General features: G+C 46.3%; 1 protein-coding gene across 4 annotated transcripts; it reads right to left on the bottom strand.

Annotated features, from left to right (window-relative positions):
* Positions 1-44: 44 nt before the first annotated feature.
* Positions 45-7168, bottom strand: MON1B (MON1 homolog B, secretory trafficking associated). 4 transcript variants are annotated; one of them, XM_069456326.1, is made up of 6 exons: positions 6864-7168; positions 6490-6647; positions 4993-5319; positions 3603-4422; positions 3074-3221; positions 45-736 (listed from the first exon to the last, which is right to left on the bottom strand). In XM_069456326.1, the coding sequence occupies exons 2-6, from the start codon at positions 6635-6637 to the stop codon at positions 536-538; spliced, it is 1644 nt and encodes a 547-aa protein (XP_069312427.1). In that variant the 5' UTR covers positions 6638-6647; positions 6864-7168; the 3' UTR covers positions 45-535. The 4 variants fall into 4 exon arrangements, with proteins under 4 accessions (XP_069312427.1, XP_069312428.1, XP_069312429.1 ...); XM_069456327.1 differs by having other exon boundaries at positions 6898-7168; XM_069456328.1 differs by having other exon boundaries at positions 7057-7168.
* Positions 7169-15244: the final 8076 nt, after the last annotated feature.

Genomic DNA, 15244 nt, shown 5'->3' with positions numbered 1-15244 from the left:
ACAGAAGTACATGAAGGGCAAAGGAAGGAAGAGCCTCTTAAGGGTTGGTTTTAGGCCTTTTATGAACAGTTTTTTTTTTCTTTAAAATACTCTCAGGCCAGTTCCAGGCACAGGCTGGCCCTGCGTTCCCATTCACAATCCCAGTGGGTCACACCAGAGCCCCAAGCCAGCCTTGGACACTCAGGGCTGAGGTTCTATCCAGGAGGCAGATCCCTGAAGCACATTTGGAGGGGACAGCCCCTGGCAGAGGCTGGGACACCATCCAAATGGCAGAGGTGAGGCAGAGGGAAGGGAGAGGGAGGCCTAAGGATTTCCCCAGAGGTGGAGGTGCATGAGGCGGCTGGGAGAGCAGCCTGCTCACCTGGCTGCTGCCACCCATCTCTCTGTTGTCGACAGGCCCTGTGATCTTGCCCATTGCTTGGGGAGACAATGACCAGCCACGGACACACCCCCACCCACATTTCCAGGGTGGAAACAGAAGGTAAAAACCAAAGGTGGTTGCTCCAAGCACTGCCCGGTCTGGGAGCTCTGTTTCTCAGAGTCCAGTGAACAAGCCATTATGGGGAGCTTGGTCCGCAGCGGTGGCTGGTGGTGTGGAGTATTTGGGTGGGTAACGAATGAAGAGCCGGTCCTCCTCTTTCCTCACCCAGCGCAGGAGTTTGGTCACTACCAAGATCGCACCTGCCTTGGTCACCAGGGGGCTGAGGCAGGTATAGAGCTCGAATTTGGAGGTCACCTGGGGAATTGGGAAGAGGCAGAGTCAGATGGGCCAGAGCTGGCCATGGACAATCCTGTCTTTCCCAACCCAGGCCCATGTCTGCCTCCTGCAGCTTGGAAGATGTACGTGGCAGCAAGTCCTACCTGCTGCTTCCTGGACACTGGGCTGAGGAAGGTAAGCTTTTATTATTGTGTCATGGGTGGGCCAGGGATTCTCTGTTGGGCCGAGGGGTCAGATCGAGCTAGTGGCTTCAACTGGGTGATGCTGGCTGTGTGTGTGTGTGTGTGTCTGTGTATACGTACCCTCTGGACCTCAGTTTGTTCATCTGTGGACTGGGGATAACAATAACAATGATATTTAACATTCCGTGAGTAATTGTTGTATACAAGATCCTACTCTAAGCTCCACACACCTGTGCTTTCATCTACAGCCTGAGCATAATATAAAGAGGAACTCAACTCAATCCTCACACCAGCCTGAGAGACCCAACCTCACTAGGTCACCAACACCTTCTCTGTGCCATGTCCCATTGCTCACCTTTTCACTCTCTGTCCCAGACACTCTAGCCTTTCTTTGCTATTCCTCAAGTACAGCCAGCCTCAGTCCCATCTCACAGCCTCTGCAGTCCTTTCCCTCTGCCAGGTGTACCTTCCTCCAGATACTCATGTGGTGCTCCACCTCCCCTCTCCACTTAGATGCCATCTCCTCAGGGAGGCCTCCCCTAACCACCAGACGTAAAATCCTGGGCCTACTGTATCTTGGTTTTTCAATACCAGTCTCCACTAAAAGGTACAAGGGATCCTTGGAAAAATGACTGAGTCCAGGACAGGTGCAGAGAATGTCAGGTAAGATGTGCTCACACAGTGAGAAGGACATGTCAAGGAGACACAGGGACCAGCCTGGCTAAATCAGTGACAATTTGACCACCAAAATAAATGCTAGAAAAGAATTTTAGCACACTGAATTAAAGAAAAACCCATGAGACCATACTGATATAAAATTAAAAATTCAACAACAGGAGAAAAAAAGTTCTTCCTTACAATAGAATCTCAACTGATAAAGGTAGAAAGAATGATGGAGTTAGAAAAATCACCACCTGGCAAATTTGGTAGTAAAAGTATAATGAAAATCAGGACGTTGGCGTAATCACCACAGATATTACTAATTAAAAAGGGGAAAATACTAACTTTATACTGGAGAAATGTGGAGGGCGCCACTGTAACTACATGATTAAAGGTGACAGCATCAACAGTGGGAAAGACTGACATCTTGTGTCCCCCAATATGATACAAGGATGGGCACAGTGTCACTCTGGGATACTCCTGCCAAAAATGCACGGCCTCAATTTACTCATAATATGACATTAGAAAGACCCAAGTTGAGTGTCATTCTACAAGCTACCTGGCTGGTACTCTACAAAAGTGCCAAGATCATGGGAGACAAAAAAGAGTGAGAAGCTGTTCTGCAATGAACAAGACTAGGGAGACACAATAAATCAATCCAACATGGGATCCTAGACTGGATTCTGGACCAGTGACAGGAATGAGTGGGCCAATTGGTGGCATCTGCATGAAATCTGTGCATTGATGTTATTGTACCAATATTAATTTCTCAAGTTTGTTAAGTGGTTATATAAGATGTTAACCTTTGGAGAAACTAGGTGAAGGACCTCTTTCTAGTAATTCTTTATACTATTTTTGCAACTTCTTTTGAAATCCAAAATTACTGGAAAATGAAAGTTAAAAAAAATTTTAAAATATAATCCTCAGCCTAGATCAACACCTGATACACAACAGACAATAGTAAATTATTTAATAAATATGTGCTAACTGGCAGGGCCTGGGGGAAGGTGCCATTTCCACTGAGGTTACCTTCACTGGCCTCGCTGCGTAGCTGACCTTAAACAAACTCATAGGAAATGAGAGCTGGAACCTAGTGGAGACCCCAGGAGAGAAGACCCCACGTAGAGGGCATAGCATGGGACCAAGCCCATGGCATTGGGAGAGTGCTAGGGACTCATGGAGTCAAAATGAGCTGGTGGCTAATGCGGTACATCCAGACACATGGGAGGGGCTGATCATGAATCAGCAGGCACAGAGATGGCTGGTAATGGGGCCTCTTGAAAGTCAGACACTGGATGGGTTGCTAACGGTGAGGTTAGTGTAGGGTTGCAGACACTGTGACTGTGGGTTTCAAAGACACGGGTGTAATGGGAGGGACAGTGTTGCAGGCAAGGCAAAGCCCAGGTAGAGGCCTCGTGTGCTTGATGGAGGTGCCATGTCTGGAAGGGACACAGTGTAGGGAAGGGAGGCTTGAATTGGGGAATTAACTCACTCAGAGCCCTGCCCAACTCACCCAGGCCAGCAGCGTCTCCTTCTCAGCCACGTGGTAAATGAGGCGCAGGGGTCGGGAAGCGCTGTGGAGGCGGGCGTGCAGGCGGTGGTACAGGTCTGACAGCCGCTGCCGCTCCTCCTCTCTGCTGTATGGGGCCTCTAGCTCAGGGCTGCCATGATGGAACAGAGGGAGGGGGAAGGCACGGTTAGTCCAGGGCTTTCTTGGCTGCCCCATCTCCTCTCTCATTCTAGGGATTTCAAGTCAGGGAGCTGAGCCTCTCCCACTAGATTTGATAATTCTCAGTGATTGGAGGCCAAGCTTCCCCCATCAAACTAGGGGACTCCCTGAGTACTGGGCCCTTCTCTCCACTAGAATAGGGGGATACTTTTAGGTCTGTGGTTGGGCCTCCATCATCAGACAGACACTTGTTCCGTTTCCTCTCTCTAGAGCATGGCTGGCTGTCTCTCCTTAGTCTTGTCTATGAGATGCTGAACTTCTTGGCTAGACAAGGCTGTCCACCTAGCCAGTTGCCCAAAGGGTCAGGGCCTACCTGGTAAACTGGGGCAGCTGGCGGTGGTGGTCAGGGATGTCCAGTGGCTTATAGAGGAAGTGCCGGAGGCCAGGTGCCCCCACAGCCTGCACGCTGTATGCAGGGGCATTGGCTGATGGGGCATTAGAGAAGCTGGCAGCCTCCCCAAGGGCACGCATGGCACCAAGGGCACGCATCCCATCCTCGACCAGGCGCCGGCAGGCGGCCATGGCATGGAAGGCTTCACGTTGGGTGCCCAGCAGCAGCAGACAGACAGGCATGGCATCCAGGCGGGCCACATAGGCATAGAAGAAACCGTCAGGGTTGAAGCGGGGCAGGCACACGGGTGCCCATGCTTCACCTGCTGCAAAGGCTGGCGCACCCACCCAGTCGAGCAGCAATTGCAGGTCAGCTGGGTCCAGCCGGCACTCAGCCAGCACATTCCGCTCCTGGGCTGCTGTTATCAGTCGACCGCCAACTGCCAGCACCGACAGTGCCAGGCCGGGTGCTGTGCAACGTCGGAGCAGCGCACCCAGTGCGTCCCGCATCGGGCGGGCGAGGGGCACACAGCGCACGGCACCTAGGAGCAGGGCGCCCGGATCTTGCTCCACACTGTCCAGAAGTCGGTCCAGTGTGCGCTCTGAGCCAGCCAGCAGGCGGCGGAGGTCGTAGTTCTGCTTGTGTGCGAAGATGCGGGCGACACTCGCACGTGTCAGCGTGCTCACGATCTGTGCGTGCACAGCTAGCAGCTCCCCTCGCAGCTGGGCTGCTGACTGAGGAGTCCGTGACACGGCCACCAGCAGCAGTGGGCCCTGCTGTAGGAACACCAGCTTGTGGTCCTCTGGGGGAGGGAAGGGGTGGACCAGGGGTGGGTAGAGATGGATCAGGAGTGACCAGAGGGGGACAGGCAGGGCTCCTCTGCCCTCCCCCCAGCACACACACACACCTGTCCCGAGTCCACACAGTCACTCTGTGGGCACCCAGACTGGGGTAAGGACAAGCTGGGGGAGTTGGGACATGTGTAGAGACATGGTGGGATGGCCAAGGGATCAGGTAGGTTAGACACACAGCACAGAGCACGGGTGGGGAGACATGGAGCAAGGACTGACACAACAGAATGACACCCAATTCAGCCACACAGCACCCTCGGTCATGCTCTCAGGCAACAGGTAAGTAGCCAGCCAGTCACTTCGATGCCAGGGAGTCAATAATTCAGAACTCAGAGAGATGGACCCTCCCCCCGCAACAGACGCCTGGCTGGCCATCCACACACGCTCACTCACCCTTGGCTGGCTGGACAGTGCTTCAGACAGACAGACAGATCTACCCATGGTTCGTTAGACAAACCTCCAGCCAGCCAGCCATATTCCCAGTCACTGTCCCCCATTCTGCCTCCCGCCTGTTTGCTCACCAGCGTAGATGGCACGGATGGCATCTCCTGCACTCTGCACGAAGGACACCAGGGCTGTCATCACACCCATGGTAGCTGACAGCGCCTCCACACTACCGTACCGTGAGTAGATGGGCTTGCCAGCCTCGCTCAGCACAAACACATGCTTCCGCTGGCTGCGCCAGTCCTCATCGCTGGGATCCCCTCCCTGGCCTCCAGAGCCGCTCTCAGGGCTACCCATGGGACTATTCTCAGGGGCTTCAGGACCCCAGAGTTGACAGGTGCTTGATGGGGCCTCTGACTGGGGCAGTGGTGACAGGCTGCGTGGCTGGTCCTTGGCCTTGGATCCTGAAAGGGAGCCCCTGGTGGGTCATCTGCCTATGTAACCTCTACTAACTCCATGTCCCCAAGGACCCACCAAATCTCTACCAGTACCCCAGTGACCCCTACATGCTGACACAGACCTCCAAGTGTCTCCCCTACCCCTCAATGACCAATGACTGCCCTAGGACCCCCCCGTGACATCCACTGACTCCCATGCCCTCTTTATTCTCATTGATATCCTCTCCCCTCCCCACAATAATCACCATGATATCCATTAACACACAGAATTTAATAACATCCACTGCCCTTCCCGGGGACCATCATTGTTATCCATTTGCAACCTATGTTTTTATAATTTTCCTGTAAAATCTCAATGACTACATATTCTCTCATTTTCACATTGACATTCACTGACACTCCATGTCCTCAAATACCAGTCACCTCTTCCCAATAACTGCCATCACCTGCCAATAATTCCCAAGTCCTCAAAGATCCCCCCATTTATTCTCAGTTATGTCCAGTGATCCTTTCCAATAACCCCTTTTCTCAGTGACTTCCACTGATTCCCCCAGTGAGCACGGTTACACATCCACTAACATCTGAGTCTTCAAAAACTCTCCTACTGATCCCCTGACTCTTCAAATAATTTCACGTATGCCTGCCCCATCACCATTAACATCCACTCACATTTGGTTCCTTAAAGACTCCTTGACAACCTACCACTGATATAAATACTGTGAGTGCCTACTGAACCCCACCGATCCCCTTTCCCACCTCAGTGACTTAAATAACACTGTATCCCCAGAGACGTTAACTTCTAAATAGTCCCCTTTGACCCTACTGACTTTCTTTAGCTCATTCATTGACCTAACCATCCTAAATCCCCAATGACCCTCTTTGACACCAACAGCTCCTTTTGATTCTTCAATGACCTAAACTCACACTAAATCCCCAGTGAACATCTGTTGACACCCAATGACTTCCTTTTCATTCCTCAGTGATTTAAACAACACGAGTCCACAGTGACCTCCTACTGACCTGGCTATGGTTTAAGCAACTTCCCACTGAACCCTAAAAGATCCCCTACTGGTCTCCCACTGACCTTTCCCCCCACCCCACTCCACCCCATCCCCAGCCCCAAGAGTGACAACCTTTAGGAATTCCTTCCAAGACTCCAGGGAGGGGAGAACATACCTGTTTCCTCCAGGTCCCCGTCTTCGGGATCCTGCGGGCCGGCGTGAACCCCTTCATGATCTTCAGTCTCCTCACTGGGGATCCGCATATCCTCGAAGTCTTCCGCGCCCCCGGGGGCTGGGGCAGCAGTGTCTCCTCCGGCCTCCATCTGCACATCCCTGAGGGAGAGGGGAATCGAGGGTGACGAGCAGCAAAAGAAACTTTTTAAAAGCCTTTACAGAGTCAGGCCCCCTTGGACACACTCCTACTGCTCGTTTCCCCACGGTTTTCAACAGGATGAGTCATTCAAAAACATGAACAAATTCTTGCACCCTCCAACACACTTTCCCAAAAGGGGACTCTATCGGGCTCAAGAAAAGAAGATACATGAACACCTGTTTTAACCCCGTATCTCAATTGGCCGGATACCATTACTTCCCCGTAGCGGCGGCAGCATCACACTTCCGGGTGCGGCTGGGGATTTGCCACACTTCCGGGTGCGACACCTCCCAGAAGACACTTCCGGTTGCGGAGCTTTATTCGCTCTCCGCGGCGCCCCTCTCCCGCCGCCTACGGGTGTTCCCTCACAGTTGAGATGGTGCGCCCCACTCCTGGGTCTACGATGGATCTGGTCGGGAACCCATTAAGCCCCCTCTTCACGCCTTTCCGCGGAAATGGCTACAGCTGCCAACACGGGCTAGCGAGGCCCATTGCTTGTACCGACGGCTGTTGGCGTGAGGGGGGCGCGGCTCGCTTTAGCCAATCCCGGAGCGTAGGGAGCGGGGCCGCCTCTCTTCTGGCCCAATCGAAAGAAGCCGGCTCTCCCAGCTGTTCCCTCCCTCCCCGTGTCGTACCTCGGCCAGTACTGTGCGTTGTATTGCGTTTGTACCCGCCCATCCCTTGACTGACATCTCCCCAGATCCAATCGAAGGCTTGAGCCTATTCTCCTCCCTTGAAGACTCTTGCAGCCCAAGTCCTAATGGATACCTGTGCAGGACCAACAAACGTGCCCCGCCAGAATTGAGGCAACTTCCCCCTCCCTTATGCACCGAGAAAGGCAGGGGTGGGGTAGGGTGGGGTAGAGAGAGTAATAAATGCTTGATGGGCAGCCGCTCCTTCCAATCGGAGTGCCGCGCACAGTCTGGTCAGCCCACCCACAGACTGGGATCCTAAAGAGGCAGGCCTTTCAGAAGTGGGAAGTGTTCGTGGGCGTTTCTGTAGGCAGTCAAAGGGCTTGGCGGCCTCTGGAAAAACGGAAGCGTGAGCCACGGACATCCTCGTGGCGCCAGGGAATGGGGTTGCAAAGACAAAGCTCAGGCTGATCAGTATGTGTCCAGATGCGCAAAACGCCGGGTTGACCCCACGTGCGTGGGCAGAATCTGAGGGCTGAGCCAAGATTACAGCCCAGGACTGACAGAGCGTGAACATGGGCGTGGCCTCGAGAGGCCTCTGAATCCTGGTTGGCTGAGGACAAGGCCGTGGCCGCCTTGACGCGCCACCATTATTGGCTAGATTGCCAGAGGAGGTGGTACTAGCTGAGAATTTCAGTGTGAAGTCGAGCGCGGGTGTAGACCCGCCCGCTCTGGACTGCCCATCTTCTTTGCTCTGGTATCTCTATGTCTCTACCTGCGACCCCTCAGTCTCTGAGTCTCTGCATCTCTGTGTTCTCTTCATATTTATCTCCAGCTCCTTCTGTCTCTGTCTCTTCCCCTGGGTCTTTGTGTCTTTCAGTCCTTCTTTAGTTTTCTTACCGGTATTTCGCTAATTTCCCACCTTCTCTCCCTGATCAGGACAGTGGTGGGAGCCCCACGAGGGCCTATTGGAGCCCTCAGCTCTGTCACCCGAGGATTCCCAGGATTCCTGGAACTGGAGGAATATTCCGCTGGCCCTGGGCAAGGGTGGGGCACTTTTGTAGAGGGAGGAGGGCCCAGCGGACACTCACCTGGTGCTGGACCGGCCAGACTCTCTCCTGGGCTACTGGGCGAACAGGTCGTCACTTCCTGTGATCAGTTTGGGAAAAGGTGTGAGAGATGGGAAGAGGAGCAAGGAAGCCGAGTGGACCCCTGCCATGGAGGCGAATATGGGAGCCCAGGGTTCGAATTCACGCCCCGACTGCGAACTGAAAGCCCCCTTGGGGAGGGCTACCAAGAGCCTCGGGCCTCGGTTTCCCCCCGCCCCCTGTGAAACAATGACATGACATTATCCCTCCAAGATGAAAGATAAATTGCATCTCTCACTATCTACCACACACACACACACACACACACACACACAAATACCCCCACGGTGCTTGTGTTTTAGTTGACTTGGGCTACCATAACAAAATACAATAGACTGGGTGGCTTGAACAACAACAAAAAATTATTCCTCACACTCTGGAGGCTGGGACATCCAAGATCAAGGGGCTAGCAAAGTAGTTTTCCTTCTGAGGCCTCTTCACTTGGCTGGTAGGCAGTTGCCATCTCACTGTGTGTTCATATGACTTCTTTGTCATGGGAACACATATGATAAAGACAGCAAGCTCTCTGGTGTCTCTTTTTATAACAGCACTAATATCAAGAGGGCCTCATGACCTAATTACCTCCAAAAAGGCCGCATGTCCAAATACCACCACATTGAGGGGTTAGGGTTGCAACACATGAATTAGGGGGACTTAAACATTCAGTTTATAACAGTTTGGTAGGCTTTTTTAGATTATGGAGGGAATATATACCACATTTTAGTGTGCAAATTTGACCCATTTACAGAGTCATCTGTAGGTTTCAAATGGGGACTAGAACAAGGAAAGCAAATTCAGACTGCAGAACGAGCTCATCTAGCATGTGGGGCTTATGAGCCAGCAGACCCAGTGACATTCAAACTGTCCATGGCAAAAAGGGATGCTTCGTGGAGCATCTGACAAGCACCAAAAGGAAAAGCACTCACAGACCTCTAAAATTTTGGGACAAATCTATGCTCTCTTCTGTAGGTAACTGTTCTCCTTTTGAATAGGCTTGGTACAGGGCCTTGGTAAAGACTGAGCACCTAACTATGGGACATCAGGTGATCCTGCACCCTGAGATTGTCATCATGAACTGGGTGTTGGATGAGCCATGAGCTTGGGTATGAGAAGCAGCAATCCATTATCAAACAGAAATGGTACATAAGAGATTAAGCTCAGGCTCAACTTGAGGGTCCAACTGCCTCCTTATCCTAAAGTCCTAGGCACTGTTTTGTAATTCCCTTCATGCCTCCTACTCTCTCACTTTGTCCCTTTCCTCATGTCACTGTTTCCTGCTCCCTCTCTCGTATCTCTCTCTCTCTGCTTGTCATCAGGACTCCTTCTTTTGTCTTTTGGGATAGACTGGAATAAGCGGTGTTCAATGAAATTCTAATAACAAATGATGCCCAAAAACTTCACATCTAGGTGCATTCTTGCCTCCTCTGACCTTGAACTCCAATGTGCCGACCTTTAGGGAAACCGAACAGTGAAATAACCAGCACATGGTACAGATGTGTTTTTATGAACTATCTATGCCTCTCTTTGGTGTCTGGTCATTGCAAATAGGCCTACTTAAATTCCAGCCTTCCAAGACTTTATGATTCTCACACTTGGCCGTAGCCTACTGAGTGGTTACCCTTTCCTCAAGGTCAGCAGTCTGCTTAACTACATTCCCCACCACAGCTTTCTCCATGCCATCAAATTCTGATTATAATGAGTGGTTGTAATGTTTTGTTTCTTCACCTGTATGTTGATAAATAACAAAATACAGCATCTCCATAGCTTAATCTTTATAAATTAATGGGCATATGGAAACCAAAAAAAGGAAACACATTGTCTAGAAAAAATAAAATCAAGCTATAGCAACCACAAGATGAGCCAGATGTTGAAAATAGCAATCAAGAATTATAAAGTAACTGTTTTAATGATTCTTATGAATAAGAATAAGAGCAACACAATATGCTCTGCACAGAAGTAAAAATTATAAAAGATATTGAAAATTCTGGAACTGAAAATTATAAGATATGACATTTAAAAATTAACTGGATGGACTAACTGGTGAATTGAGATAATGAAAAAATTAACCTGTACTAAAAAAAGGTAAATCGAGTTCTTCTTACTGCAGGAAATTATATCAAAAACTCAGCTCTTTGGAAAAGAATTAAAAGCATTCACAAGGTAGACCATATATGCTGGACCCATAAAACAAGGGTTAATACATTTTAAAAGGTGAAAGCATACCAAGTATATTCTTTGATTACAATAAAATTAAAATAGAAATCATTAACAATGAAAATCTGGGAAATCTCCAAATATTAGGACTTAAAACAGCATACTTCATATTAACACACAGATCAAATGATAAACCTCATGGACTATTATAAAATACTTTGAACTGAATAAAAATACAACAAGTAATACGGAGTGATGCAAAGTAGTGCTTACAAGAAAATTTACAACTTTATCTCCATATATAAATATGAAGAAATGCACATAATCAATGATCTACATGTGAACCTTAAGAAGCTGGAACATAAAGAGGAAATTAAACCTGAATTAAGTAAGAAATAAGGAAATATTAATAATAAAGAGTGAAAGTTAATAAGACAGAAAACATACAACCAAAAGAGGAAATCAATACACCGATATTTGATTTTTTGAAAAGGTCAATAAAATTACTAAAACTTGTGCTTAAATGGTAAAACAGAGAGGAGATAGATTACCAATAGCAGAAGTGAAAGAGACATGATTTAGATCTCACAGACATTACATGGATAGTAAGGGAATAATATGAACAGTTTGATGGCAACAATTTTGATGACCTAGATAAAAGGGAAAAATTATCAAAAGAAACCAATACAAATATTTACTCACAAGGAACTTAGAAATCTGAAGAGCTCTATATCATTAAATAAATTAGATTTATTGTTTAAAATTTTCCCATTAAAAAACTCCATGCCCAGATGGCATCAGTGGTGAATTCAAATATTTAAGTAATAAATATTACCAACTTAATAAAATTTTGTTCAGAAAAGCGAGGAAGGGGGTACACTTTTCAATTCATTTTATAATTTGAGAATTACCCTGATGATAGCTAGAACACACATTATTAAAATGAAAAAGGAGACCAAATTCCTTCACAAATATAGATTCAAAAATCCTTAGAATATTGAGTTCAGCATATCAACAAATTAAAGGTAAGGAAGAATTTAACAAATTTGATGCCTGTTCATTATAGACATTCTTATCAACTAAGAATAAAAGAAACTTCATTAAGTTGATACAGAACATGAAAGAAAACTCTGCAGCTAACTTCATCCTTTATGGGGAAAGACTGACAACTTTCTCCCTAAGACTGGGGGAAAATTAAGGATGTCTGCTCTTGCCTCTTTTACTCAAGGTTACACTGGATATTTAAAGCTAGTGTTAATAGGAAATAAAAAGAAATAAGAAACCTAAATATTAATAATAAAAACTCTTATTCTGAGACAGAATGGCTATGTATGTAGAAATGTAATGTACATGTGAGTTTAAAAGGGCAAAGAATACAAAAATCAATTTTATATATATACACACAATTAATGAAGAAATGGAATATGGAATCCTAAAAGATAAATACCATATACAGGGAGTGAGGAGGGTATCAGGCATTAAGAAGTCCTGTTGAAATAACAAGACTCTGGCCACTCACCCCACAGAAACTCCTCAGTCCCAATTTGTGCATTTCTTTTTCTCTTCATGGATAACCAAAAGCTCTGAGAGAAAATTTGCTAACTTCTAGTTGGCTACCTCAGTGATCCTGTGCGACTGGATTCTGCAGCAAAGATTTCCTCAGGTGGGACTCATGCCAAGCCTCTTGTTCTGCACACTCTCCTGTAGGTGGGTCCTATTCATGACTCTGGTGATCCATATCCCTTATTAAGGCTTCTGCCCTCTGAGTTGTCCCTGGGACACTGTGCTGACAGAACTAATCGTCCTTGTGGACATTTTATCTTCCTCAGAGCATTCCGAGTCTTTGGACCGACACTTGAACCACAGTGTGTCCTTTTCTGGAGCTGTCTGGATACACAGTACTGACTGTAACACGTATGGTTCCATGTGTTCCTTTAAAGAACTGAAAGTAGAGTCTCAAAGAGATACTTGTACCCGTGTTGACAGCAGTGTTATTCACAATAGCTAAAACATGGATGCAACCCAAGCGTCCATCCATGGATAAAGAGATAAGCAAAATGTTGGTATATATACACACACACGATGGAATATTATTAATATTTAGCTACAACATGCATAAACCTTGAAAACATGCTAAAGGAAAGACGTCAGACCCAAAATGTCACACATTATATGATTTTGTATGATTACACAAATGCATGAAATTTATATGAAATGTCAAGAATAGGCAAATCCATAGATACGGGAAGTAGAGTTATGACTGTCAGAAGTTAGAGGAGGGAAGAATGTGAATTGATTCCTAATGGGTACTGAGGTTTTTTCTAGAGAATAATGAGGTTGTTATGAAATTAGAGGTGATGGTTGCATATTTTGTGAGTCTACTAAGTACCATTGAATTGTAAACTTTACAAGAGTGCATTCACTAGGGAGAGAATAGTCTTTTCAATCAATAATGCTGGGACAACTGGATATCCGAATGAATTTAAATATAATTCAGATATGCATCTTATGGTATTGCAATTATATTTTAATTTACAAAAATGTTTATGAGAGCTTAAGCTAGTGCTGTGGTAAGGAAACATTCAGGTTGAAATGAATATAAACAATTGAATAAATTACAGTGTCCTATTGGTGTGATTAAAGCCTTTCTAGCATTCATTAAGGACTATTAGAGTATTAATATTAGAAAAAGCAACTTGTTCACTGCTCCTTGCATTTCACGTATGGACTTTAGAATACATGTTAATAATTCATACAATCTTTACCAGGCAATTAAAAGGAAGAGCTCTCCCAAGAGGAAGATGATGCCAGAAACATTATGCTCAATCACCTTGATTATTATTGTGTTGTCCTAGGGAATTGTAAATTAGTTAATTGTCTAACTGTTATAGATGCTCCTAGATCTTGTATTATTAATGAAGTATAGATATGCTTGTTCAACCAAATCTGAGGGACTCTAAACTTCAGATTACTAGAGCTAACATCAAGCTGTCAATAGGACTCATTTTATAAATGAGAACACAGATTGGGCGAGAGAAGTCTGAGGCTACATCAATCAGTTGCTAAGATATTCGTCTTCAAAGAGCCAGTCCTGGGCTTGTACTTCCCTGAAGACCAAGGCTTTTGTTTTTATTCCCACCTCAAAGGAGATTTTAGGGGTGCCCCCTGGAAAGTTTAAACTGAAGACGATGCCTGGGAGCGAGTGAGGTTGCTATGCAGGGCTCAGGGTGGGACACCTTCTTTGCTCACATAAAGACAGTTGTCCTTTTCAAAAATGACTAGTAAATGGCAGAAAAAAAAAATCCATGTTTTTTGACATGGAGACACCTGCTCCTAAGATTTTGGAGTTTTGAGAATCTGGAGTCTTCCTGAGACCCGTCCCTCTGCCTGGTGAAGACTGAGAATTAGGGATCATTGTGATGTCAGCAGATTCTCCATCAAGACTTTTTTTTCCAGCCCATCTCACCTCCACGTCACCCAAACAAATCTGCAACACTCTCGAGAATCTTGTGATTTATCTCACCCCTCTTCATTAAAACCCATTAGAAGGAAATAATCTACTTTGAAAACTATCTTATGGAAGGCTTGAATGTGATACTTCATGTTTCCTACTAGAATTTTCTGCCCTGTCATAGAGATTATTTGGCAACCCAAAGTGATAAATCTCTAATGGCCACAGTGGTGAAATAATTTTGTACTGGGAGAGTTTATCTGCCTCTGAAATTAAGTCAGTGGAGGCAGCACCATACTTTCAGTAATAATAATAATAAGTGATATGTATTCAGCACCAACAATGTGGTAGGCATTGTACAAAGCACTTTATATTGCCAAGTTTAATTGTCTTGGTTTGTTTTGTGCTACTATAACAAAATATCACAGACTGGATAATTTACAGTGAACAGAAATTATTTTCTCACAGTTCTGGAGGCTGGGAAGTCCAAGATCAAGGGGCTGACACCTGGTGGAGACTTTCTCGCTAGATCATCCAATGGTGGAGGGCAGAAGAGTGGTACGGGGGGAGGAAAGCAAGAGAGAGAGAGAGAGAAGAAGGCTGAACTTGCCCTTTTATAATGAACCCACTCTCTTGATAATAGCATTAATTTATTCATGAGTGCTAATCGCTTCTTCAAGGTCTGACTTTTTATACTGTTACAATAGCAATTAAATTTCAATGTGAGGTTGGGAGAGACAAACATTTGAAAGGACACAGCATTAATTTTTACAATAACCCTATGAAGTGATGCATACTGAACATTTTTTACCAAGATGCACACTGATGCCCAGAGAGTTCAAGTAACTTTCTCAAGGTCATATAATTAGAAAAATGTGCATAACTATTTCTTTCTATATATTCACACTACATGGAATTAATAATATGGTGCTTGATGTTAGCAATGGTGGGAATTTATGAATTCAGATGAAAAGTAATTGTTCTCTTGACCCGGTGACACATATGTTAAAATCTCATTACTAGACCACTGAAAAGAGTGAATATAGGAGACAGTCTTAGCTGTGTAACCCTGAGTAATTCTTAAGGGATTATTGTGACAATAGCTAGCCTGATGTTAGCAGAATATTTTAAACCAGGACTGTCCTGCCAGTTCCAGGTTATATAATCCTCTT

The sequence above is a fragment of the Eulemur rufifrons genome, chromosome 23 (assembly GCF_041146395.1).
Source record: "Eulemur rufifrons isolate Redbay chromosome 23, OSU_ERuf_1, whole genome shotgun sequence".
NCBI classification, from domain to species: Eukaryota; Metazoa; Chordata; class Mammalia; order Primates; family Lemuridae; genus Eulemur; species Eulemur rufifrons.
This window is presented reverse-complemented; position numbering and strand designations above follow the sequence as displayed.

Excerpts from the sequence above, each read along its gene's own strand:
- MON1B (XM_069456326.1), bottom strand. The coding sequence starts at position 6,637 with ATGGAGGCCGGAGGAGACACTGCTGCCCCAGCCCCCGGGGGCGCGGAA. Across the intron at positions 5,320-6,489 it reads CGGGGACCTGGAGGAAACAG|GATCCAAGGCCAAGGACCAG; the intron begins GTATGTTCTCCC and ends GCTCCCTTTCAG. Across the intron at positions 737-3,073 it reads AGGAGACGCTGCTGGCCTGG|GTGACCTCCAAATTCGAGCT; the intron begins GTGAGTTGGGCA and ends CCAATTCCCCAG.